The sequence below is a fragment of the Anopheles moucheti genome, chromosome 3 (assembly GCF_943734755.1).
Source record: "Anopheles moucheti chromosome 3, idAnoMoucSN_F20_07, whole genome shotgun sequence".
NCBI classification, from domain to species: Eukaryota; Metazoa; Arthropoda; class Insecta; order Diptera; family Culicidae; genus Anopheles; species Anopheles moucheti.
Genome location: NC_069141.1, coordinates 75,955,587 through 75,980,180, shown reverse-complemented (window position 1 = coordinate 75,980,180; position 24,594 = coordinate 75,955,587). Strand labels below are relative to the sequence as shown.

At 46.9% G+C, this 24,594-nt stretch overlaps 6 protein-coding genes across 6 annotated transcripts; 3 read left to right on the top strand and 3 right to left on the bottom strand.

Annotated features, from left to right (window-relative positions):
* The first annotated feature begins 343 nt into the window (after positions 1 to 343).
* LOC128303569 (glutamyl aminopeptidase-like) lies at positions 344 to 3,480 on the top strand. The gene is made up of 5 exons (XM_053040559.1): positions 344 to 840; positions 922 to 1,570; positions 1,639 to 1,877; positions 1,950 to 3,107; positions 3,184 to 3,480. The coding sequence occupies exons 1-5, from the start codon at positions 350 to 352 to the stop codon at positions 3,398 to 3,400; spliced, it is 2,754 nt and encodes a 917-aa protein (XP_052896519.1). The 5' UTR covers positions 344 to 349; the 3' UTR covers positions 3,401 to 3,480.
* Positions 3,481 to 4,612: 1,132 nt separating this feature from the next.
* LOC128305929 (serine protease snake-like) lies at positions 4,613 to 5,979 on the top strand. The gene is made up of 4 exons (XM_053043571.1): positions 4,613 to 4,732; positions 4,822 to 5,316; positions 5,386 to 5,566; positions 5,638 to 5,979. The coding sequence occupies exons 1-4, from the start codon at positions 4,619 to 4,621 to the stop codon at positions 5,655 to 5,657; spliced, it is 810 nt and encodes a 269-aa protein (XP_052899531.1). The 5' UTR covers positions 4,613 to 4,618; the 3' UTR covers positions 5,658 to 5,979.
* Positions 5,980 to 6,711: 732 nt separating this feature from the next.
* On the top strand, positions 6,712 to 10,215 carry LOC128305927 (transmembrane protease serine 9-like). The gene is made up of 8 exons (XM_053043569.1): positions 6,712 to 6,955; positions 7,018 to 7,222; positions 7,293 to 7,894; positions 7,971 to 8,373; positions 8,449 to 8,579; positions 8,642 to 8,757; positions 8,827 to 9,712; positions 9,790 to 10,215. Exons 1-8 carry the CDS (start codon positions 6,814 to 6,816, stop codon positions 10,101 to 10,103), a joined length of 2,799 nt encoding a protein of 932 aa, XP_052899529.1. The 5' UTR covers positions 6,712 to 6,813; the 3' UTR covers positions 10,104 to 10,215.
* Positions 10,136 to 12,047, bottom strand: LOC128305928 (palmitoyltransferase ZDHHC16). Its single transcript, XM_053043570.1, has 6 exons — positions 11,902 to 12,047; positions 11,631 to 11,778; positions 11,360 to 11,551; positions 11,164 to 11,281; positions 10,889 to 11,097; positions 10,136 to 10,812 (listed from the first exon to the last, which is right to left on the bottom strand). The coding sequence occupies exons 1-6, from the start codon at positions 11,946 to 11,948 to the stop codon at positions 10,384 to 10,386; spliced, it is 1,143 nt and encodes a 380-aa protein (XP_052899530.1). The 5' UTR covers positions 11,949 to 12,047; the 3' UTR covers positions 10,136 to 10,383.
* Positions 12,048 to 12,367: 320 nt separating this feature from the next.
* LOC128301011 (serine protease easter-like) lies at positions 12,368 to 15,391 on the bottom strand. Its single transcript, XM_053037301.1, has 4 exons — positions 14,461 to 15,391; positions 13,745 to 14,264; positions 13,477 to 13,676; positions 12,368 to 13,392 (listed from the first exon to the last, which is right to left on the bottom strand). The coding sequence occupies exons 1-4, from the start codon at positions 14,522 to 14,524 to the stop codon at positions 12,974 to 12,976; spliced, it is 1,203 nt and encodes a 400-aa protein (XP_052893261.1). The 5' UTR covers positions 14,525 to 15,391; the 3' UTR covers positions 12,368 to 12,973.
* Positions 15,392 to 16,576: 1,185 nt separating this feature from the next.
* LOC128302019 (lysine-specific demethylase lid) lies at positions 16,577 to 23,479 on the bottom strand. The gene is made up of 4 exons (XM_053038731.1): positions 22,702 to 23,479; positions 20,590 to 22,401; positions 19,602 to 20,492; positions 16,577 to 19,515 (listed from the first exon to the last, which is right to left on the bottom strand). The coding sequence occupies exons 1-4, from the start codon at positions 23,284 to 23,286 to the stop codon at positions 18,073 to 18,075; spliced, it is 4,731 nt and encodes a 1,576-aa protein (XP_052894691.1). The 5' UTR covers positions 23,287 to 23,479; the 3' UTR covers positions 16,577 to 18,072.
* Positions 23,480 to 24,594: the final 1,115 nt, after the last annotated feature.

Sequence of the window (24,594 nt, the reverse complement as noted above, 5' to 3'; positions counted from 1 at the left end):
CGCCATCACACCATCTCGAATATGGGCCTACCACGCCTCCTTTGACCATGTGGACGATCTGTTTAGGTATCAGCTGCATATTTGAAGGTGTAGTCAAATGAGAAGATTATCGAATCGAATCTGACGTATGTGCTCAAATTACTAGCCCAATGCGAAATGTCAACACTTATGAAGGCTAAACATCATATGATTGACTGCACAACCTACTCTAAACCAGGCGTTTTATCTGTGCTCGTGATAAGATACGGAACTTCACCGTTGTCTTAAAGTCTTTCGCCATTTCATATAAATAGCGGACACCGTTGGTAGTACTCGAACCGATCGGTCGGTTGTTTCAGTGGGTTTCGCGATGAAGAAATTGTGCGGTCTTACCTGTGGTGTGCTGCTGCTATCGGCGTTCGTTGCAGTAGTACCTAGTGGCGTTCAGGCCCGTGGCCTTAAGTCCGGTCGAGCTTTCGACACCTTCCGGCTGCCGAATAGTACGGTGCCTACGCACTACACCCTTCGACTGGATACTGATGTGCACCGTGGTGTCTTCGACTACACTGGAAATGTGCAAATCCGAATTAACGTGGTGGAATCGACCGATCAAATAGTGCTGCACAGTTCGCGCAATGTGATCACGAGTCTGCAGCTACGCAACAGTGCGGGTCTGAAGGTTGCCTACAAGAATTATGAGTTCGACGAAGAGAAGGAGTTCCTCGTGATCAATGTTGCTTCCACGCTGCCAGCGAACAGTGGTACCTACACGCTCGAAATAGACTTCACCAACAGCATCGATCGTAACGATCAGGCAGGATTCTACCTATCATCTTACGAGGATGATGAAGGTGTTACTAGGTAAGGTATCGGTGGAGAAAAAAAAACGCGACCACAGTGTAGGAAGCAAGGGAAATCCGTCATTGTTTCTCCTTCCGGCAGATATCTTGGACTAACGCAGTTCGAATCGGTCGATGCAAGAACCTCCTTCCCCTGCTACGATGAACCCGGTATAAAGACGACGTACGACATTTTTATCGTGTGCGGTATTGAGTATCATGCGCGGTCCAACGCACCGCTGCTGGGAATCCAGATGATGGAGGGTGGCAAAAAGTTGTCCACCTTTGCCACAACGCCACGCATGCAGACCTATCTGGTCGCTTGGTTGGTGTCCGATTTTGTGTACGAGCGTGAAGTACTGTCCCAGCCCCAGCTAGCCGTCGCATCCTGGGCGAAGCCCTCTTCGGCCCATCTGCTCAGCTACTCGGTCGATGCTTCCACGCGTTTCATGCGTGCGATGGAGGAGTACTTTGGACAGCAGTACAGCATGTCCAAGATTGACAATGTGGCAATCAAAGATACGGACTACAGTGCCGGAGCGATGGAAAATTGGGGCCTGGTAACGTACCGGGAGTCGGCTATCTTTTACGAACCAGAGCAAGGCGAAGCACGGCAGGTCGGCGTCGTAACGATCGTGGGTCACGAGTATACGCATCAGTTTTTCGGCAACCTGCTGGCACCGAAATGGTGGAGCTACCTGTGGCTGAACGAAGGTTTCGCACGGCTCTATCAGTACTACGTGGGAGATATTGTACGTATTGTATCGGTTCGCTTCGTCGACCCAAACCATTTGCATGTCCTTTCCTCCTTACTACCCAGAGCCACCCGGAGCTGAACCTTCGTCAGCGTTTCATAACTGGCCCACTGCAGGCTGCACTGAGGGCCGATGATTCGCTCACTGTTCGCCCCATGACGTACTACATCGATACGCGCCAGGGTATCTCTAGGCTGTTTGATTCGATCGCATACGACAAATCGGCCTCTGTTCTTCGCATGATGAACTACGCATTGGGCGAGCGAACATTCCAAAAGGGATTGCGCTACTATATTCAGCAAAAGTGAGTTCGTTTTACTGGCCCTGACATCAAATTATTAGAAGTTTTCATTCAAATCCCTACCTTTGTTTACAGCAAAGACCATGGTGTGGTTGAGGAATCCAATCTTTTCGACAGTCTTGCGCAGGCTGCCGAGGAAGACGCAGTCCTGCCCATTTCTCTTTCCATGCAGGATATTTTCAGATCCTGGTCCAATCAGCCCGGTGTCCCATTGGTGAAAATTCGTCGCGATGGCGATGAGTACTACTTCACGCAAGAACGGTACGTCGCTGCGGATCCGCCAGAGCAACCGTTCACCAACTCTTGGTGGATACCGATTTCCTACTCGACACCGAGTGACACAGCATTTGAGATGTTGCCCGCATTCTGGATGCCACCGAACGTGTCGGAGGTATCGTACACGATTGCAACTGCCGAGGGCGAAACGGTTTCGTTCAATCCCCTCTCGACCGGCTACTACCGTATCGAGTACGACGCAGCCATGCTGCAGGAGTTGGTCGAGCGAATGAATAAGGATCACACCGCTTTTAATCCTCCCGCACGTGCCCGGCTGATCGATGACACGCTCAACATTGCCCACTCCCGCGGAGGCAACTATGAGGTGGTACTGCAGCTGCTGAATTATCTCGCAAAGGAAACAGAGTACGTTCCCTGGATGGTTGCGTACGATAACCTGCGCCACATGCAGACACTGCTGCGCGGCAATCCAAAGGCATCCGGATTGCTGCAAACGTTTGTGGAAAAGCTTGCTTCTCCTATGTTGGAGAAATACGGTCTCGAACAGGGATTGGGAGATTCCGCCTCGGTCCAGGAACTACGCTCGATCGCGATCGAGCTGGCTTGCAGTGCTAGTGAATCATGCAAAGCTGGCGCACAGTCTGCCGTTAACTCTGTGGCACGCGGTGTAAAACGTTACTACAGCACAGCTGAAGGTGCACTGCTGTGCAATGGTCTACGGCAAGTTAATGCTGACCAACGCAAAGCATTCGTAGAACAGATTTCGCACGCGCTCGTCGATAAGAATCTTGACAACGTTTTCACTCAGCAGTACCTGGAACAATGTCTTAGCTGTACGGGAATCGATATGACGAAGGTGGATTCGTATGGCAAATACCTATTCGCGCTCAGTGAAACTGATCGTTCCAAGGCGCTGCATCGGTTGTTCGTTGCGTCGAAGGTGCCACTCGCCGATGTCGTAGCATCGCTGCAGTCGGAACTCTCGCAACGTACGAGGTGCGTTTTTGCGTGCCAGAACTTAAACGACAACGGACAATGTTAAACCTTCTTTCCATTCATTTCTTTCACACAGCAACTCCGTCTACCACACCAACATCCCGAAGGTACTGTTGGAGATAGCTCGCTACGCAACGGAACCATCCGAGATGGAAGTATTGAACTCTGCCACCGCTACTTATGCGCCTTCGGTAGCCCCCGAAATCAAGGAACAACTTACGGCTAATCGTAGATGGCTCGATCGCAATGTCGACCCGCTGGTAGATGCTCTAACACGTTTTCTGAACGCTTAATCTGACTAGCTCAACAGACGGGACATGAATCGCTAGTTCTAATATGTAACAGGCACATTAAATCAATAAAATATAAACGGAAATGTTTACACTTTATTTTTGGGTCTATCATCTACCAATAAAACAATAATTCTATTGTTCATCTAATCAGGGGCACCAACTCTTCTATTATCATGATTCGTGTGTTTCGAAGTACATCACAATGGTATCAGTAGAACAAGCTCACAATCCTAACGCGTATGGATTCGTAATCTGAATGTGTATCTTATCCTAAATGATTGGTGGTTGTCTAAATGACGTAAAGTGTTCTGTGCACTTATCGATTATCGACATAACCGTCTGATATGATACGTGAATAAGCAGAATTCCCGAAAGCACGCCTATAGAATATGCTTCTTATCGTGTAGATATCTTTCCTTATCAGTGTTTCCATCTGTTTAGGTACTACTACTACCACTTACATACTTATCCGGCACTACAGGTCATCACACCATCTCGAATTTGGGCCTACCACGCCTCCTTTGACCATGTGGAAGATTTTTTTAGGTATCAGCTGCATATTTGAAAGGGTACTCAAATGAGAAGATAATCGGTTGTACAACTTATACTGGGTTAAGTAAAAAAAAAACAAAACCATATTGATTTTGTGAACGAGCTGTTAATCTTGCTTAAGGCTATAATGTCCCAGCGGTCAGAGATCGTTTGAATGTCATTTTGAAGAACTCTTCAACGCTCTTCATGACTGACTGTTTGATCACATGGTGAAAATCACTTCAAACTAAGCTGACAATATTTGTTTTTTTATATGTAAAGATTAAGTTTGTAGGGGGGTATGGGATTTCCTGATATGGGATTTCTTCTCGTGAAGATATGTAAGGCAAGGTATGTTTAAACCAGTTACTATTTTATTGCAACATATTAAAACCGTTGATAAGTGAAAAAAAGATCGAATGTAAAATACCCTTAAGCAATAAAAATTGAAGTAATATTATTGTTTCTTTAATCTTTAATTCTTTCTTTGATCTTTAATTGTTTTCTTGTAATACTTGTTCCTCATAAACAGCTTCTGGCAAAAGCCCTCGAGCTTCAGACAAAAGCACAGCAATTAACGAGCCGAGCCGTATTCCATCACTAACACTGATGCGCACACGAGCAACAGGTTCTACGTTTGATCCTATCCGAATCGCTGCACATTTCGTAGTGGATCGCGTTACAAAGATGAAGTCATTTACGGCGATGCTGCTTCTATCGCTCTGTCTGCTTTTCGCTGTACGCATACGGGAAATCGTCGCCCAAAGCGTACAACAAAACAACGACCAAACTTCTCACATCGTAAGTAATGTGTAATGTTAACGTCCGTTCACAATCCGTTCGGAAACCAATTTTTGTCCACTGTGTTAATTTGTGTCTCACCGTTCCAGGTACTGCTCGGATCCACCAGACCCGACGGGACGCGTGAATTCCGCTGCGGTGGATCATACCTTGGCCGAAACGTAGTGCTGGCCGGTGCGCACTGTATCACCGGCAAAAATCAACCCACCCTCGATACGGTGCGCTTCGGCACCGGTACGAACAATGTTATGCATTTTCGCATCGTCAACCACACGCTGCACTATCGCTACAAACCGCAGTTCGAATACCATAACATGGCTGTGTACTATCTCGATGCGAGTCCCGATAGTGGCGGTGCCGGCCGCTTCAAACCGGCTTGCATACTGAAGCCACACATGAAGCAGGGCATTGTACAGATGGTTGGGGACAGCTCTAACGGGCGCGGATTGTCACTCCAGTCGACCTCGTTGGATGTGGTACCGTCCGAAAAGTGTCACGAATACTACAATCCCATCCCGAAGCTTCGCTTCGGCGTGCTGCTCTGCTGTTTCTGTGCCATGAACTCCGACACCACCGAATGTTCTGTAAGGGAGGTGCTGTAGTAGTCGCTATATTGCAAGTTAATCCTGCTTATTGTTTCTCCATTGTTTCAGAATATGCACAGCTCTCCGCTACAGCTGGTCATCAATCGGAACGGGAAGCGTGTACCGTTTCTCATCGGCCACAAGTCGATCGGGAAGGCTTGCGGTGTCAAAAGTCCGGCAGTCTTCACGCGCTACGGATCGTACTACGAGTGGTTGGAAACGATCACCAACTTGCCGTTAGAGGCGACCGGTAATATTCATACGCACCCTCGTCCTTCAGTCATCGACATTTTTCGTATTAACATGTGCCTCCACTTACAGATTGCTTTAGCCGCTACTGATGAAACGGGAGATAAATTGTCATCTAAAAGCGGCACCTGATTATGCGCAACAATTGTGCCCCACAGCGAAATAGGCCGAACACACCACAAAACCTGTTTTCAATTTTGGAATCTCTTTAATAGCGGACAGGGTAAATCCCACCATATGATTTGGGATTTTTGAATGTGCCGTGACTCATTGCTTTGGTAAGGTAAAGCTGAACACGATATATTTAACTTATATATACATTATACACGTTACTGATGAGTTCATGTAACTTTTACTAATCAGACCAGAGCAAAGTTTCTGTAATCAGGAAGGGAATAGTATTGTCTCTGATACTACGTGCATACATACAAAAAAAATGTTTATATCTTCCCATTATACCATGAAATAAATATATTATATTTCTCTTTTCAAACATTTGCCTTTCGTTTCTCTCTTCTTGTGAGTATATTTGGACGTTCTATCACTAACACTATCAGTATTCTATCGTTCTAACACTATCAGTATCATTTGATGCATTCATCGCTTTAAATCTGTGCATTCCGTAATATGCGGATGCACTACTGTATGTAACACATCAATGAGTCAGAATTCCCTGTATTCCTACGGTTTGAGCAGGTTTTAGCTAATTGAATCAAAATTAACTGTAGATCCCCCTACGCTGCCTGATTAATTACGACTTGCTATTAACAACAAGATCAAAGTAAACTGGTACGAGTGTGATTTTTTTTAAATCTCACCCCTAATTATCACCATCAACCGAGAGGTTACTTTTGAAGATATAACGTTTGATTAATTAAAAAATGAGAAGAGAAGAAAAACTTCACACAGTCCTCCTCATTCTATTCGTCGTCAATCGTAACGACAAAAATTCCCACCTAAAGCGTCGGTCAACGAAATGCATCGCATACATTCATTATACACGCCTTCTAGAGATGTTGTTGATCTTCCACAACTTTACAGCGCACGTTCTAAGTGTGCGTATTAAAGGTGGACATAAAATGGGGGCCCTCTATCAAACCCGAGCGCGCTCGATAGATCCAGTAACGCGTGCACTGCGAAGTTGAAAGCAGGTGCTCCCGTGAGGGCAGAAACCGGCTTCATCTAACCGTGGTGGTACTGCAGTACGAACGCTGTTAAAAGTGGCTAGAAAAGACGCAACAAAAAACAATGGCTTCAATCAAAGGAGTCCTTCTCGTTTTGTTTGTTCACTTCTTTTGCCTTGTTCGCAACCGGATTCAACCGGCGGAGCGTGTCTTTCCAACGGACATCAACAAAGCTTTCCTGCCAACCGTCCGTCAAACGCTTAACGGTGTGTAAGATTTAGGAGATAATAAATATAAAATAATAATACGCCTTATGCATTGCCCGCAGATTGTCATCTACGCTATCATAAGTATGGCGATTATTACCTCGTGTATCCAATCTACGGTGTGCCCGCAAGGCAGGGAGAATTCGCACACATGGCAGCGATCGGTTGGAGACAGACGAACGGTTCGATCAGCTTCGATTGTGGTGGATCGCTCATAACGACGCGCCACGTGCTAACGGCAGCGCACTGCGCTGTAAACGCTGATGGGTAAGGATCGGAATCAATCATTGTGTTTGCCTGCACGCCCGTTACTAAACGCCCAAATGTCCTTGAACAGTGCGGCCCCGCAAGTGGTACGTTTGGGTGTGATTGACATCACCGCAGGACTGTACGATCCACAAAACCAGTTTGCCCAGGAACACCGCATCGCGAGCTTCAAGCGCCATCCGGAACATGAATTTCGTGCGGAATATCATGATGTTGCGCTCATCACGCTCGACCGTGCAGTCACACTGAACAGTGCGGTAGTGCCGGGATGCCTCTGGACCGGTGCCCAGGTCCCGATGCGTCGCTTAGAAGCGGCCGGCTTTGGGCAAACTAGTTTCGGTGGCGAACGTACACCGATTCTGCTGAAGGTGCAGCTGTCGCCCGTCGATAATTCCGCCTGCAGTCGGTTCTATCCCGCGGGCCGTCGACGGCGCCAGGGTTTGATCGATCAGCAACTTTGTGCGGCCGACGAAAGGATGGATACGTGTTACGGAGATTCGGGTGGTCCGCTGCAGATCAAACTGATGGCAAACAACCGGCTCATACCGTTCGTTGTGGGTATTACATCGTTTGGCAGGTTTTGTGGAACAGCAACACCGGCAGTATATTCCCGAGTCTCCTCGTACGTCGATTGGATACAAACGGAAACAGGAGTATCGTTCGATGCTAGAGGTATGGCGTATTATACATACATTTATTTTTACAACCAATTCGCTTTATATCGGTACGAACTCTTCCACTTTTGTAGCCTGTGCCGCCCGCCATATCAATGAGCGCGAAATTGAGGAAGCCATGGTAGCAAATCGTATAGGAGATAAAGTGTTTGTGGAGCCAGAGAGGAGCTACATGGATCTGGAAACGGTAGCGAAACATCGGGTTTATCTTGGATACAGCACCTCCACCGGGCAGATCCGGTGGAACTGTGGCGGTGTGCTGATCAATGAGAACTATGTCCTCACGGTAGCGCACTGTGATCGCTTCATTCTGAATAAAACACCCGATTACGTGAAGGCCGGTGATTTAGATATCTTTGAAGATCACCCGCAATCGCAGATCGTTCAGATCGAGCAGTTCATAAAGCATCCTGACTACCGAACCGGTGGTTCAATCGATAATGATATAGCGCTCGTTAAACTTCGCAGTAACATCAGGTAGGTACAAAGGCGGCGGCCATTACATAATGTCTCAATGACCTACGACACACTATTCGCATGGGATTCTTACAGATTGGAGCCGAACGTAGTGCCTGCCTGTATACTGAACACCGAATCGCTTTCGCTTCCATTCTACGAAATGGCTGGATTGGGTCCCTACAACATGAACAACTATCTCATGGATAATGATCCTGTATCGACCAGTATGTATTTCTCGTTATTCCCTTCAGCTCCACAGTTCTGCCAATTATCTTTTTGCCCACAGATAATACGCTAGTGTTGACCAGAATGAGGGCAGACAGCAGCACTTGCGGTTGGCAATCGGGCAACAAGATCATGTGCACTAGAAATAATCAATCTCTGGTACCTGGAACATGCCGGGTATGTGTGAAATTTGCCATTCCAAACTCACCTTAACAAACATACGCTACAATACTTATTCCCCACCAGATCGAGCACGGTGGACCATTGGAAAGAGAAATCTGGCATCATGATCGGTACTATACGTACGTGTTCGGTTTAACCGTGGCCGGTGATGATTGTGGCTTTGGGACGGAGGCAAGTTACGTGAAGATCGCGTCCCACATAAGATGGATAGAACAGACGGTATTGCGTAACGATAACAATAGAAGGAGACAATTCCGATCAACCAGAAACAAGAGGCAGATCGTGTTTCCAAACTCGGACGAAAATGTCGCCACGTATTCGGTGATACAATCCTGTCAGCTACCAGATGGACAAAGAGGATCCTGCATGCCATATTCGTCGTGCTCCAGGGGCGTTATGGGAAGAACCATTACCGTATGTCAACACGGCATCGAACCGATCGTTTGCTGCGGTGCTGCATCCACACGTCCAACGCGCCTCTCTGCTACCGGATCCGGTTATAAGCTTAACAATTGTGTTTCGTACTGGAGACAGTACAAACGTCCGCCTATTGATGAGTTCGAAAACATCCCGTCCGAGGGTAGACCGATCGGTGTGGAAGAGTACCCACACATTGCTGCGATCGGGGACGCCCAACAGAACGCATGGCCTTGCACGGGTGTTCTGGTGAGTGATCGATACGTAATTAGTGCGGCTAGCTGTCTAGCGTCTGGGCGTGGTTTGCGGACGGTCGGGTTGGGATTTGGAGCTGGAAGTCCTGCTACATACGAAATAGACGAGATCATCAATCACCCATCCTATGGGCGAAGGTTAAAGGACAACTACAACTTGGCGTTGATACGGTTGAAGAATCAGGTTCGATTCTCTTCCAGCATGTTGCCAGCTTGCTTGTGGACCAAGAGTGATATGGTACCTTTGAAGCTATATACCATTGGCAGAGGTACAGCTGGTAAGTGGTCACAGCAGTACGAGCTTGGTACCGACCACTTGCGTAATGCCCAAGAATAATTCCCAATTATGTTTCAGGACAAATACATGTCTATCCGAGAAGCGCCATGTACAATGCAGACTGCCGAGCATTACCCAGCGGCGACAACACCATTGCGGACGCGGAAAACGTATGTATTGAAAACTATTATGCCACCGGTACGGTCTGCGCTGATGTGGCTGGCAATCCGGTGGAAGGAATCGTTGATTACAACGGCACTCGTATTCCGCTGATCGTGGGTACAACGTCCTACACTGCGGGATGTTTCAATTCTGCAACTGGACAAACATTTTCAATCTTGTCCCGAATTGCAGTACACTTGACATGGGTAAAAGACATCGTTGAACGATAGGCTTAAGTCAACGGGAACAACAACAGTTATCTGTTGGCAACTCTATATTACAATATGAAATACAATTTAACAAAAGTTTAAAATGTCACAACTAACTTTACACCCTTCAGCTGGTTGCATTTGTACACTTAGGAATGTTTAAGTGAGTTTTATTTACCAGAAGCGTTCGGTAACTTTACGTACGATAGTACTGAGAATTTGCGGTCGACTGTTTGCTGATGACTAGTTTTCAAACCCCGGTTTGGAAAGAACAAATGTGGCCTGTGAAATTTCTCTAAGTCTAAGGCCACTCGTCAGTACTATCAAACGCGTGTTCGTACGTTAACCATGTCAGTCCATTGCCTTCCGGTTTGTGTGAGGAGGGTAGCATTATGTGTCGCCACCAGGTACGCTTACGCGTTAAACCCAGGAACAGTTTCCAGTTGTTGCGCGATCCGAAATCGTACGGATTTCGGTAGGTTTTGTTCATAGCTGCAAGTCGCTTCGTTTCCGATTTGTTTATGTGCGCCTCGATGCTGGTTTCACCACGTGTGATCAGCGTGCTGTGCCAAGCGGTAAGGGAACCAAGAGCGAACAGGGTGGCCACATTTATCAGCGCCATAAACAGTATCGCCCCGTGAATGGTACCCGACCGGTGGTTTGGGTGTGGTATAGGTAAGTCATGCTCAGCAGGAGCCATTCCGTCATGTTCGTAGTCATTCATTTCAGTCTAAAATGGATGGAAAGACGTAAGACTAACGAGAGGTGGCCGGGCTTTTGTAACCATGCCTCATTGCTTTAATTACCACTGGAATTATGTGCCCGGAAAGGTTGAACCGCACTGGGTGTCCTTGCAGTGGTTCCATTTCCTTCCAGCCATCTTCATCGAGAAACAGTACACCGTAGCCCAGCTCAAATCCGAACGATATGATGAAGAGAGTGCCAATTGTGGTGTACAACATGTACAGGAAGAAATATCTATGGTTGTGATAGCCGACACAATTATTAAGCCATGCTGAAAGAAAAACACCGTACCGTTACCGTATCAGTCTGATATTAAAATAAGCTACCGAAAACTTACGACAGTGATGGTCCATTCGAAGCACGCATCTATTACATACTGAGCAATGATGTGTACGAGGAGGTTTTGGTGCTATACACTTTTTGCATATGCTAACCGCTTCCACAATCAATTCCTTCTGTTGTGTTGCAAAAGCACAAAAATACACATATTACATACACACCTGCGGCTTATAACCCTATTTCGTTTACCTTACCTCCGGTGGATAGCCCGGCGATACGGAGGCAGCTTTATAGAAATTGTACACTACATTTAATAGCAACCAATGGCCCACTGCGAGCAAGAACACAGTCATGTAACGATTTCTGTTCCACCAGTACGGCAACCCGATCCAGTAGCATATCGTTACGACGGCAGTTGTTAGACATACGACGGCAAAGACAAAAAACTGGACAACACATCCAAGAGGGAATTAGAAACATTTTAACACAGCTTTTCATTCACGATGCCAAACGTGCCGTACTTACCGGTCCTAGAAGATGGGTGAAATTGTCAACGAACCAAAATATCGGTTCCATACAAACATCCGACGCGTACGACTGGTTCATATGGTGATTGTAGGTGAGCGAACGAATGCATTGCTTGCCGTACTGAATGCGAAACCGAATAGTTTGACTAAAAACAAGCAAAAATAGTGGAATTAGCCTCAACACCACCCCCAAATACAACAGCTAGCTGTTGGGAACAGGTTTCCCTCTACCAATTACAGCCACAAACTGCTGTTTCACCAATGTTTACCTTATATTCTTTGGAAGCTCACGAAGACGCCACTGGATACGACTCATGATGCGGTCTCACTACACGGCTAGTAACATATTCTTAACAAATTATTTTCTTAATTCGATTGGTGCCAAAAAAGCGACTAGCGGTGCAAAGTGGCTTGTTGTTTTGTTGATGTTTTGGAACAGTGCTGTATAGCATTTTGCAGCTGACGCACATGTCAGCACGTGCACTGCCAAGGTGCATACATTGCGCACCAGCAAAAGTAAATACAGAAAAGGTAAGCCCGGTTATTCGAGCCCTTGGGTTCGACAACCATGAAACCCTTTTTTGCTCATCAAGCGGCTCACAGGTCTTTTCGCGCGTTAATAGAAACGTGCTATGCAACATTTAATATTTAATTTGATGCACATTTTCTGATAAATCAATTATAATTTTTGTTTTATTTATCACAAGAACAATATTAAAATTGATGAAGATGGATTGGTTGTTCCGATCACGGAAATCCGTTGCCGTTGCATGGAAATAATGATGTCTTGTTTGGGGATTGTGATCCCTAGCGATCCGGGATCACTGTGAAATGAGAATGGCGATTCCATGCGCTCCGGGGTAGCATGGATGGTTTGAAGATGGTTTTGCGCTTTCAATTATCAATGGTGAATCAGATTGAAGGCTCACCAGCATCACCACATCTCACACACTTACAGCAAACGATCGCCAGTAGTGAGTGCACACAATCTTTGCATAACTTAGCATAGCATCATCAGAACACGGCACATATGGGTGGGAAAAGTAAGACTGTTTTTATAATTAACAGCTCCCTCTTTGCTACATTTCGCGCTTTCACTTTAGCTATAGCCCACGTTCACGTTCACGTTTGTAATCATCATCTTACGCCTGCATATTAAGTTCACGAACCTTCTCAGGGATTTTTGTGCTGATAGTTAGTCCATCGTATTGTTTAAATGTTTCAATGATAAAACAAATCCATCATTGCTTTGTGTATCAAATTTTTAATCTCATATCATTATTTGCTATTTCACATAGTTTGTCGTTGCCTAGCTGGAGGATATTTAGGACATCTCTATTGTCAAGGTTTCATGTTGGCCACTATCCAATCCATGTAGCTGGCCACACGCGTATAAATTCCGGGCACACTTTCCTTACCACACGATTTCACACCAGCCGAAACGATACCGTACTGCACGAATTTAGCCCCGGATACGTCCACACTGAAGCCCAACGGGCCACCGGAGTCACCCTGGCAGGAGTCAACTAGGCCTTCACCGGCCGCACACAGCTGCCACTCGTCGGCAAGCGTCACGTGCAGGAAGTTATCGGTCATCTTTTGCTGACATTCCGGTATTGGAACATTGTTAACGATGGCTTGCAGCAACACATCCGACAGCGACTGCTCTTCCGTCGTACCCCAACCGGTGATGATGTACCTCGTCAACACTTTACGTCTTACGGCATCATTTACCGGCAGGCAAATTGGCTTGATGGAATCTAGACGGTATCATGATTTTACATCAAACATTAGGGTGTGGGGTTTGGAAATGACGCCAATGCTACTGTCTCAACTCAACTTACCACTATACTTAACATCCTGGGCCATCCGGATTAATCCAATGTCGTGTCGAAATTTGATCGGGCGATTGTAGTTTTTATGCACGATCATCGATGCAATATCAACTTCGATCGCTGGTTCCGCACATTCGGTTTCACCATCACTATACACGTGACAGTCCTCTTCCTTGCGCTTGTCATGCTCACCGAGACGCACCTTTGATCTGTATGAAGATATAGAATAGAGCATATATTACAGAAGGAAGCGTTTAGTCGACCTCTTGATACTTACAGCTGCAGCCTGCTGGGTGTTTTAATACAATGTGCCGCTGTCAGCACGTAACGGTTGTTGATCAGCGATCCTCCGCATCCATCCAGCAGCTGACCATTCGATAGGTATCGCAGCAGCACCATCCAGGGGTACTCAAACACACGAGTCGCATTACCGTGCGCTATCCGGTTGATCGTTATTGTTCCACAGTCCGTCGTCGGTAGCAGGTTCCAGTTCAATGTGGCCGGATCGGGATCGACGCCAACTATCAACTCTGGCGCAGTGCCGATTTTGACCGGTGGCGCAACGGTGGTTGTTGAGGTAGTTGTGGTTGTAACGGGGACCGGTTCGACCTCCACCGGTTGACAGCATATGCTACGCTCCACACCGGGCAGCGTACAGGCAGCACGGTTAATATAATTCTGTATCCCTCGCGACGGTGGTGTTGGTGAGGTGACGATCGAGTAGATGTTCCGGCATCGTTCAATTGAAACGCAGAATCCCTCCGACTTTGTCGGTGTTACGCACTTGGGGTCCTCTTCTGCAAGTTTGTACAGGGGGAATAGTTCGATCAAAAACAAAACGTTGCACAAACACAGCCTTATTCGTTGGATGATTTATTAACCCGTTTTGCAGTAATGGCAAGGCACATACAAGGGTGGGGGAGGGGGGGGGGGGGGTCAAAAGGTTACAAAAACTGCTGTGTGACTGCTTATTGAGATGAAATCAAAACTCACGTGATAACACTTCGCTGAAGGTCGCAATCAGTGCGAACGCCAACAGCACTTTTTGGAGACCCATCACGTACGGCGGGGTACTATGTACAAAATGACGTATTGTTTCAGGGATACCCACTTGCAGTAGCCACCCAACACTTCAGTTTCTTTTTAAGGCAGCCCTGAAATGGCTACACGCAATGTTCTGTGCGATCTCCGCCAGCACGAACAGAGGTCCAAAACTGACTGATCCGATCGTGCCTGCTCAAATCGCAAGATTCCAGTGGCAAGATCATCTTTCGTTAAGCAGCTCACACTCACACACAGCTATGCCGGGCGCACGATGAGCAAAGCAATAGGTTAAAACAACGCATGGAGAAATGTTGTATTCGTTCCCCGCCCCTCTCTGCTATCATATGTTAATTAAGCGATCACGATCATTCGATGGAAAGTGTTTCGAAACTATGGTGTAATGATGTACAACCAAGAATTCCAGTAAGGAAAGGCTTGATTGCAATATGTTCCTGTATCCTGACGGTTGCGCGCGTTAGAATTATTATTTTATTTTACAATAATTCCCTAACAATGAGTTAAAATTTTAGAACCACATTGTCCATAGTGCCGCGTTTTAACAACAGTAAACTCACACCGGCACATTAACGGCCCCTTCTCCAAACGGTTATCAAGGAACTTCAAGAGATGAGAGATGACCCTTATAAACTTGATCCGATCAGCTAATACAAAACGCGATGCTGCGTATTCGTCCCTGTGCATGTCCAATGCCGTATTCTCTGGAGGGATTGCCCGCCGCAGCGGATGCTCACGTTCGTACCGTGCGCTCTCGCGATCGTACCGTGCCATACTAGCATTCAGGGATTTCTTGATTCGGCGGGGATTCCCAATAAGCACGGAGCCCTTTCCTAACCACGCACTACGGACGTGCCGCTGGGACCGGTTATGGCACTGTGGGTATAATATTTGTAGTTAGTTAGCGGCCGATCCTTCGACGAATGCTGCACCGTACATGAAAACTAATGCTGTAGCCCAACGAAGAATTTACAAATTTGTTACAACAAACTGATAAGCTAAAACCGAAGACGCCTTAATCTGTCTTATCGCTCAAACAAAAATTGTTTATGAATACATTCGTTTCGTACTCGCACGGGGGGGAAATCCTTGTGACGGATGGAAATCCTACACAAAAGCCTGTTGGTTTAAGCAAACGCTGCACACTATATTTTCGCTCAGTTCCGTGTAGTGATTTGGGTTATTTGTGTGGTGTGCTGCTGCTGTTCTTGGGAGGACACTTTGGGATCATTGAGAGCAGTTTTTGTTTTTGCTATTATGAACGATCAGAGTTCAAGATGGGACGCTGGAGATATGAAGAAAAATTTAAAACCGGTTTTTGGGTTTACAGTTACTGTACACTGCATACCCGATAGGAATCGTTGGAGGCTCGCCTATGAAGTTGTAATAAGCATATCGCCTAATGAAGTTGGACACCAAGGTTTAAACATTATTTTGCCCATTACGCACTTGTGTGCTACATACAATTCTGTTTGGATTGCCCATGTAAACGATCGCAGATGCGTTAAATGCATTCCGCAGTCCATAACCTTATGCTTGCTTGTGGAAGAATACCAATGGGATTTCGACGTTGGTCAATTTAAGTTTTCAATTATCAAGTACGTGATATATTCTGCTGTGCATTGACTTCTGGGGGGCAGAATACAGATCGCATCCACGAGGGAAAGGCCAAAGACAACCTTTAGCTGAGTCACAGCGTCGTGATCTTAAAACGACGATCACTTTAGCCGAGGGACACATGTTACATCGATATGTGAGGCTCTCCCTTCTGTTTGTCTCCCATATTAAGAATGTGTAATCTCCGTTACACGGTGCTACGGATCCGTAATATTCTGCCGGAAGTGGTGCAAGCTTTAATATCTTACGTAGTGGATGTTACTGTGCGTTACATCGTTGATTACAGCGCTACGAGAACGATACAGATGAAACATATTTTAATAATTTAGAAACGTAACAGTTGAACTACTCTCGCTGTGCAATAGCATCACTGAGGAGCTTTGAGATAAGTGATACAAACCACAAAATGTAACACACGGTTTTACGGCTAATCTTGATTTTTTTTAAATCTTTATTACTAAAACGAAACAGAGCTGCATAATTTAATATTGGGGATGATTTCCTGTTTGCTACACCACATTGTCACAGCAACGCACACAAAATAATTCTAAACCCTTACGGTCTGGTCCAAAGGTGCAATAGAGGTGCGTGATGAGTGTGGTTTCATGAATGGGCAGCGCGAGCTGCATCAGGATGAAGTTTCTTTTTTTTTGTTTGTTACCCCAAATCCTGTGAGACTGTTAGCCATGTGAAGCCTTATCATAGAGATCTACATCACCCCTGTTTGCTCAAGGAACCTGGATGCAATAGCCTTACCATACCATAGCAAAACAAGAATTGTGAATGAAATACTTATCCAAACTATGCCCACTGTGTGTGTGTGTGTGTGTTGTCTATTTCGAACCCAAATTGCACAAACATGATATCTGGAACTGGATGGTCTCGCGAAACATTCTTCATATGGTACAATTTTAAAAGTACGCATTACCTATTGGATCAGGTTTTGCAATATTAACACTATCCCTCGCCGAGGAGACGCCACTATCGTCGTTGTCGTCACACGCTAATGCACAAAGTATTAAAACAAACCTATTGTAACTAGGGCGGGTATCTAAAATGTGTGCCTATTGGAAACACGCATCATCACATATAATTCTTCCGCAAGCAAACGGGGCGACGCGAATATATATATATGTGCCAGCATCTTGCACCGACATCCCCCTCGGAGGCGCATACATGCGTGTACATATGGTTAAATACATTACCAGTGCATGTGTCAAGCCACTTTCGATCTCAACTTCCGTACGATACAATAGCTATTGTAATGCTCAATGTGCTTTACGCGAAGCAACAAAAGAACAAACGAACATGTGTAAGAAAAGATCGTAAGGATGTGTCGATGTGGACTACATTGCCAAACTCTAGGTACCTTTTTTTTTTTTTGTTGTTGCTACCACTACCCACATTTCTAGCTTTTCTATCAACTAACACATCTTCTGCACAGGTGAGGGGAGCTATACAAGCAGAAGTGCAAAACACTTACGAAACTTTTGGATTTTTGTTTCAAGTGTTTCGCCTTGCACGGCACTACGATACGATCGTATCAACTAGGGACAATTCTGCTTCCAAAAACTTATCAACTAACAAAAAACGGAGCCTAGCGCCTAATAATTTAAGCAAAATTCCCTTTTACTCTCGCACACCGATCATCATATCATCCATTTCTTATTTTGTTCATTTACTTTGACCTCCGTCATGCAAAGGATGACAAGAAGCCAGCAGGTGGGCCATTATCTATTTTTTTACACACCCTTCAACTCCATCGCACATTTGTTGCAAAACAAACTGTCAATTCTTCGCGAGAATATACTGTAATTAGTATATGAAAAATTCAGTTCAGTCCAGCCCCTACTCTCGTTCAGCGACGCCGCGGCCGTGTCACGCTTATTTTTAAGACCGATCCTTCATGTACCGATGTGTGTTGCTTCATCATAAACTTTCTACATTACTCTGTTGGTGTTGTTCCTGTCGCTGTTTGTCGGACTGTTGAGAAGGACCGTTGGAACTTCGGCTTCCATTTGCCGATAGTGCTTCCAATGCTTGACTAGTGCTCTCTGGACAAAGTGTTGTCGGTGCGACACCTTTAGAACCGTATCGCGTTTGAGCCTCTTCCTTCACATTGTTGCGTTCCGGGGAAATATCCAACGGTTCCGCCTTTATCCTGCCGCATGCGAGTAATGGTTTCACTACGCCCGATTCGTCCGGTGGTTTACAACCATGGCACCCATTCCTTCCCAGCTGTCCGACACCGGCAGCCTCATCCTCCTCATCATCATCGTCCTCATCCTCTGCTTTCACCTCATCTGCCGCCTCTTCGTCATCTGGCTCGTCGTCCCCATCGTCATGTTCGCCAAATTTGAACGAAAAATCATCAAAACTGCTTCCGGCATCTGTTTCCGCCGTTGCCCTTTCGTTTGTTCCTTTGTCAGCAACAAAATCATCTTCCGACAATGTTTTTATCTGCAGCAATTGCTCCATGGCCGACAGATTAGTTGTGTTAGTAGTAGTAGTAGTAATAGTAGTAGTAGTTTGTTGATGCTGATTCTGCTCCTGCTTTAGGGCAACCCTACTGTGCCGTTCATGGTGTCGGCAATGATGGTGATGCTGCTTGTGGCGATATTTTCGCAGCACGTTTGCTTTGGCCACCATCTCGTAGCATTTGGCGCAATGATACACTACGTCGCAACCGCTGCTATTTAGACGATGTTGCTGCAGTTGCTGCTGCTGCGGCTGCACATTGTCATAGCTTCCAAGCATGTGTTTGTCACTACTGCTTCCAATTCCACCGTCCGTTTCGTTCCAGTCCAGCAGCAACTTTGCCCGCAACAATCGCTTATCGTGTTCCCCGATGCTGCCATCTTCTTTAAGTTTTTTCATAATCGTTTCCAACCCTCTGGTAGGAATGACCGGATCGTCCAAGTTCGAGATTGATCCGTTCCGTTTCCGCTTCAGCGACGTTGAAGGCGTTGAAGCCGTTTTACTGCGCCATTCATCACTGCTGGCACCGATAAAACCACGCGAGTTAAACAACAACATTTGACCGCCGTTGCGATTGTAACATCCCCCACCGGCAGTCGTTGTACCGAAAATGGTTTCACACAGCAATTTGCTCTCCATCTCTACCGGTAGCAACTTGGCGCGATTGGCCAAATTTTGGAGTGTGTGGAAAAAGTTGTAATTTTTGCTACTCTCAAGGGTTTCGATCGCGTGCAGCCATTCCTTTGATTTATGCAGCACATCCTTCAGTTGACCGGCAAGTGGTAGAAATGCTTCGATGTTTTGCGCCCGCTCAAGTAAACTATCGATCTCACTGATCTTGTGCTGTGTTTCCGTTTTGAAGCACTGATTAGCGGACTGCTCCCAATCAACGATCTGTAATAAGCCAATGTTGCAAATGTAGAAAAAAGAATGATTCGTTTGATTAAGCGTGCATTTTTTAAGCGTTGCGCTGTACATACCTGCAGCATAATGCCGTGCAACTGGGACAGCTCTTTCTCTAATACTGTGTGCGGTAATATTCGCATGCCTTCGTTAATGAGCTTCTTGATTTCCTCCAGCGATAGCCGATCGACCGTGTTTTCGCGCAACGTTCGCACCTCCCGGTACCATTTGTACTGCGTCAACCGATCCTTCAGCTCCGTTATCTGCGGCAGCTCGATACACAGCGCATTCCCGTCCTCGACCAGCTGATTAAGCTGCTGCACATTGGTGTCCTTAAACCGCTGCTTCAACGCTTTATCCGCCTGCCTCAGCCATTCCTGTCCAATGCGCTGCAACTCCCGCACACTATCGCCCTCCCGTATAACGCACCGCAGATTGTTGATTTCATTGATAAACAGCTCCAGCTCATCCATCGACAGCTTGTACTTGGCGCACTCGAGCGAGTTGCGTGTGCGCGTGCGAATTTTATTAATATCAAGCTGCTGTATGACCGTAATGCACTTCTGGGCCTCCAGTATGGACAGGTTCAATCGCTCCAGTATGACACTGTTCGGGAACTTTTGGCTTTCCGCTTCGTGCGCAATGCTTTGCAGCTCCTCCAGCGTGATGCTGCTCGCCACCGACGGATCCAGCACGTCGCGCACTCGGAACAACCACTTTTCGAATGATTCGGCCTTTACCTTCAACTTCTGCACCATCAGCGGCAGCTCGTCCAGCGTGTACCGGTACTTGAGGGTATGGTTTTCCGGTGGGCATTCGCATAGCTCGGCAAAATGGCGCAGGCAGGCCAGGTTCTTGGTACATTTACAGTTGACGGCCGAAAGGAAGCAAGTGGTTTTGCAGATTTCACACTGCCTGGCATCATCCGTCAACAGCTCAAATGCTTCTCGCTCAGCGTTGGATACACCCTATCGAAGAGGAAGACAAAAGATAAGGAAAAAAGAGTGTAATGCAATCAAAACACTTTAAACCATCCAAATGTAAAGCAACATTTTTGTGACTTACCCACTCGAGAAGATTCTTTCGCAGCTTTTTCTCCGTATCGACCATTTCCGCCATATCGATATAGCATGCCGTTGCAATACCCAAATTAAGCCTGTCCGGCTCGAGCGCCATCTTGCACACGAGCTCATCGTGCGAAAACACACAGTACCGCCGCAACTTCGAGTAGTGATTGACGCATTCACGGCCCATCTTCATCCAGTCCGCCGGTGCAAAGTTAACCGCCTCGGCAAAGTTATATCCCTGGTTAAAACCGGCATGGTACGCGCGCGGGAACGTAACGACAAATTCGCCCGCGTGCTGATCCGTCCGGTAAACGGGCACGTCCGCGTTCATCAGTATGTTTGGATTCATGATCGTCACCAGCTGGTGCAGCAAATCTGGTTGCGAATGGAACAGCTCTGGTGCGGCCGATTTCATCGCCAGCTCGAAATCTTCGGCCCGGCTCCCCGGCACACCGTACCACGTTTTCGGTTCGCCCCAGTGCAGATAGTTGATCGAGTAGCTCCAATGGTCCTCATTGTGCCAGCAAAACGTAGCAAAACACATGCCGACATACATCCACGGCACCTTCATGCCGCTGATATCGGCGTTAATGTGGCCAAGGATGGATTCGTCCAACACTGGCAAGTTGTTGAGGTTCCAGCACGATTCCGCATACTCCTGATCGTTCGACGTGAGATACGGTGACGCTTTGGTCGGGAACCCGCTGCCATGATCCATCGTGTGCAGATCGGCCCCATACTCGACCGTCACGTCCTCGTCGATCGATGACACGATGCGCCAGAATTCCTTCTCCACCAGCTCGGTCGGTACGAGATGGACCGGCATGTTGAAGTAGTTCGACTTGAACTGATCCGCCATCTCGCCGAACTGCTGCAGCGTGTACTCGCGTTGCGCCTGCTCGAACCCGAATGCTTCCACCGGTTTTGAATTTTCCTCCACAATACACTTCGGGCATCGCCAATCACCCTTCGGAATGTCCTGCAACGGTGGCATCAGGCAGAACGTGTGGTACGATGCATCACACCCATCGCACAGCAGCATCGATTCCTCGACGTCGCCCCGATTGCACATGTGACAGATGTACTTTGCCATCGGGTCGTACCCATGCGTTCCACCGACCGCACTCTTTTCCTCCTTCGCCACACTGCCATTGCTGGCCGCCTGCTCGCGTGCCGCAGCCGCCAGTTTGCTTGCAAACTCCAACATACTCCTGTGCCGCAGCTCCTTCTTGCTCGGCGACATCTCATCCGATGAGCCACGCACACTGCCGCCTGCACTGCTCCCGGCCGTCGACGACGGTTTGCTGTTGCTCTGCTGCTGGGCAAAACGTTGCGAACGCCGTGCAGCCGTCATCGGTGGTTGCACCTGCTGGCGCGACTCGATACAGTGGGGCTCATACTCACAATCTTCCGATGGTTCCGGATCGATGTTGGCCAAATCCACCACCTTTCCCGAACGATACACATCGAACGGATACAGCAACCGGTCGTAGTGGATGCGTAGATTAGAGCCCACACTTTTGCCCTGCTGGTAACCCATGCGGCACGCCACCTTCGACCATTTGCGCTCCTTCGTCACCACCTCCAAACCACCCTCCTGATTGACGATCTTGTGCAGCGTGTACAGATCGAGCGGTTTCCGTTCGACCATCGGTATCTTCAGCGTCGTTCCTTGTAGCTCGCAAAATTTGGCAATTTGATCGAGAAAGTTCAGCTTGATGCGTGTTTCCGCTTCCAATTCATTCAGCCGCTGAATGCGTGGCGTAAAGGTCAGCTTTTCCACGTCCACGGTGAACGGAGGCTGCCAGGACTGTGCAGGGTTTGAGGGTGCGTTGTCATCCACCGGTAAAAAAAAAGGATAAATCGATATGAAAAGAATTGTTAATATCCGAACAAAAATTGTGTCTTGTGCTTAGTTTTTCCTAAAATAAGCTTTGCACTCAGTTTCCTAGCAACGACACTGTCTTTACAAGGTGTTTCCTTTTTTGACTGCACGGTAAAACTATCAGAGTTTGTTTGCGTGGCAAACATTTTTATAGATTAAATAAAGGATGCAAAACCACGGTGGAAAAAAGAGCACAGACAAAGTTAAATAATTGGGTACACTCACGCTCGGCGGTCGTATTTTGCAGATTCCATACTTTTCCGCCGTCGGCCGTATTTTGTTGATGTAGACGAGCGGATTTTTGAAATCTTCCTCCGACGGTTCGAAAACAGGAGCTTCCGGTGGAACGCTGAACTGAAAGTCATCGCACTTGTCGAGCGATATATGCGGCCGGTTGCCACCCTGCTGCTTTTGCTGCTGATACAAATGGTTGCGATTACTGTGATGAGCATTATGGTTGTGATAGTTCATCGGTTGCTGCTCTTGCTGCTCATCCGCACAATCAGCAACCCCCGGACCGGACGATGCTCCGGCATCGGCGGTCGCAATGGAACCACGGTTCGGCGAATTTCCAGCACTCAGGCCCGACGAAGATTGAACATGTCTGCCGCCTCCATTGATCGTCCCAGCGGAGGCACTGTTCGACCCCGGGCCTCCTCCTGCCGCACCAGTCATCGTTGCTCCGGAGGACCCATAGGTGCTGCCGTTGGCGTAATTATCACTACCACTGCCACTGCTGTTGCTGCTGCTACTGCTCCCACTGCTACTGCCACTTCCGTTCGTCAAAGAGTTTTTAGATTTATTTTTCATCGTTCTCAGATGCTACCATAGCTTCACGGTGCCAGCAGAACAATTGAACGGGGCAACGGGGAAGAAAAAAAGATGGTGTAATGGATCTGATTTCCTTCAACACTGAGTCTGATATCCAATTGCTATAGGTGGATTTTTCTTCATCCAAGGACACGATGCGAACATATTTTTTCCTGTATTTTCCCCCTTTTCCTCAGCGGATTCTAGGCAAACACTTCACGGGGAAACATTTACACACATCAGTAGCATATTTGACGGCAATTGCGGGAGACAAAAGTGCACGATGAAAAACGGGGTGCTGCTGGCTGGCTGGTCTGCCTGCCTGGCGGCTTGTTCACTTTTTTGTTTGCACTTGGCGTAATTCGTAATTCACATCGACCGACCGACGGCGAGACTGGTTCAAGCGAGCAAAAGCGATGCCCGAATGCTGCGATAATGTGGTGGATAGATTTTCACTTTACAGAACACAATCGTCGTGCAAACACAGTATCGAAAGATTTATCGTTTTTTTATCATTATGACCAAATCACACAAAAACTCCATACGAATCGAAAAACACACACTGCACACAGAGGTGAAATCCCGCATGAACGATTTTTCCGTGTCGGTGCAAAAACCGTATTCGTCGCGTTTGCCTTCCGTGGACGGGGCAAAGTGGCGTACGTGAGATTATTACTTCGACGATTCCTGTCGTACGGGTGGTTTGGCTTTTTCGCTACAATCACTGGCCAGAAGTTTCGTCAGGAAGAACGCACTGCTTAGTTCGATGAAAGAAAATCGGGGTCATTTTCGACGAAACCTTCATTCGTCGACGACCGAATGAACTGTAGCACAGCACCAGGTGACAATATAACTGATGTGTTTATATGTCGACGGTTGGCGGATTGCACTCAAACACCGGGTGTGTCTTCATCTTGATGTAGAAAATCCCCAACAGACGAAAGAGGCTGCGATTCGAAGAAACAAACAATATTAAATAGCTGTTATTGATTACCGAAGAATTATTTGCTTTTATGTAAAATTGGTACATAATACTTGACAACAACATTTTGACGATGACGTGTGCGAGTGCAATAAACTGGATACTTATCGGCAAGGGTCTGTATACAGGCTGTGCAATTTTGCCGCATGCGATTTACACGTGGTGAGCTCACGTGGTTACGTGGTTGCGATGTACACGTGCAGCGTTGTATTCGATCCTGGGTGTTGGAGTTTCATTTTGTTTAATATGTTATAGCATTATGTTTGCAGCAAGTAAATCAGTTTTTAGAAGTCCTGTGTTCAGGTTCTGAGCAATGTTGCACAGAT

Excerpts from the sequence above, each read along its gene's own strand:
- LOC128301011 (XM_053037301.1), bottom strand. The coding sequence starts at position 14,524 with ATGGGTCTCCAAAAAGTGCTGTTGGCGTTCGCACTGATTGCGACCTTC. Across the intron at positions 13,677-13,744 it reads ACACCCAGCAGGCTGCAGCT|ATCAAAGGTGCGTCTCGGTG; the intron begins GTAAGTATCAAG and ends ATCTTCATACAG. Across the intron at positions 13,393-13,476 it reads CCAGGATGTTAAGTATAGTG|ATTCCATCAAGCCAATTTGC; the intron begins GTAAGTTGAGTT and ends GATACCGTCTAG.
- LOC128305929 (XM_053043571.1), top strand. The coding sequence starts at position 4,619 with ATGAAGTCATTTACGGCGATGCTGCTTCTATCGCTCTGTCTGCTTTTC. Across the intron at positions 4,733-4,821 it reads ACGACCAAACTTCTCACATC|GTACTGCTCGGATCCACCAG; the intron begins GTAAGTAATGTG and ends TCACCGTTCCAG. Across the intron at positions 5,567-5,637 it reads CTTGCCGTTAGAGGCGACCG|ATTGCTTTAGCCGCTACTGA; the intron begins GTAATATTCATA and ends CTCCACTTACAG.
- LOC128303569 (XM_053040559.1), top strand. The coding sequence starts at position 350 with ATGAAGAAATTGTGCGGTCTTACCTGTGGTGTGCTGCTGCTATCGGCG. Across the intron at positions 1,571-1,638 it reads AGTACTACGTGGGAGATATT|AGCCACCCGGAGCTGAACCT; the intron begins GTACGTATTGTA and ends CTTACTACCCAG. Across the intron at positions 1,878-1,949 it reads CGCTACTATATTCAGCAAAA|CAAAGACCATGGTGTGGTTG; the intron begins GTGAGTTCGTTT and ends CTTTGTTTACAG.
- LOC128302019 (XM_053038731.1), bottom strand. The coding sequence starts at position 23,286 with ATGAAAAATAAATCTAAAAACTCTTTGACGAACGGAAGTGGCAGTAGC. Across the intron at positions 22,402-22,701 it reads GCAAAATACGACCGCCGAGC|TCCTGGCAGCCTCCGTTCAC; the intron begins GTGAGTGTACCC and ends AACCCTGCACAG. Across the intron at positions 19,516-19,601 it reads TGCACGGCATTATGCTGCAG|ATCGTTGATTGGGAGCAGTC; the intron begins GTATGTACAGCG and ends GGCTTATTACAG.
- LOC128305928 (XM_053043570.1), bottom strand. The coding sequence starts at position 11,948 with ATGAGTCGTATCCAGTGGCGTCTTCGTGAGCTTCCAAAGAATATAAG. Across the intron at positions 11,552-11,630 it reads TCACCCATCTTCTAGGACCG|TTTTTTGTCTTTGCCGTCGT; the intron begins GTAAGTACGGCA and ends TGTGTTGTCCAG. Across the intron at positions 11,282-11,359 it reads CGCCGGGCTATCCACCGGAG|AAGGAATTGATTGTGGAAGC; the intron begins GTAAGGTAAACG and ends GCAACACAACAG.
- LOC128305927 (XM_053043569.1), top strand. The coding sequence starts at position 6,814 with ATGGCTTCAATCAAAGGAGTCCTTCTCGTTTTGTTTGTTCACTTCTTT. Across the intron at positions 8,580-8,641 it reads TAATGATCCTGTATCGACCA|ATAATACGCTAGTGTTGACC; the intron begins GTATGTATTTCT and ends TTTTGCCCACAG. Across the intron at positions 8,758-8,826 it reads TGGTACCTGGAACATGCCGG|ATCGAGCACGGTGGACCATT; the intron begins GTATGTGTGAAA and ends ATTCCCCACCAG.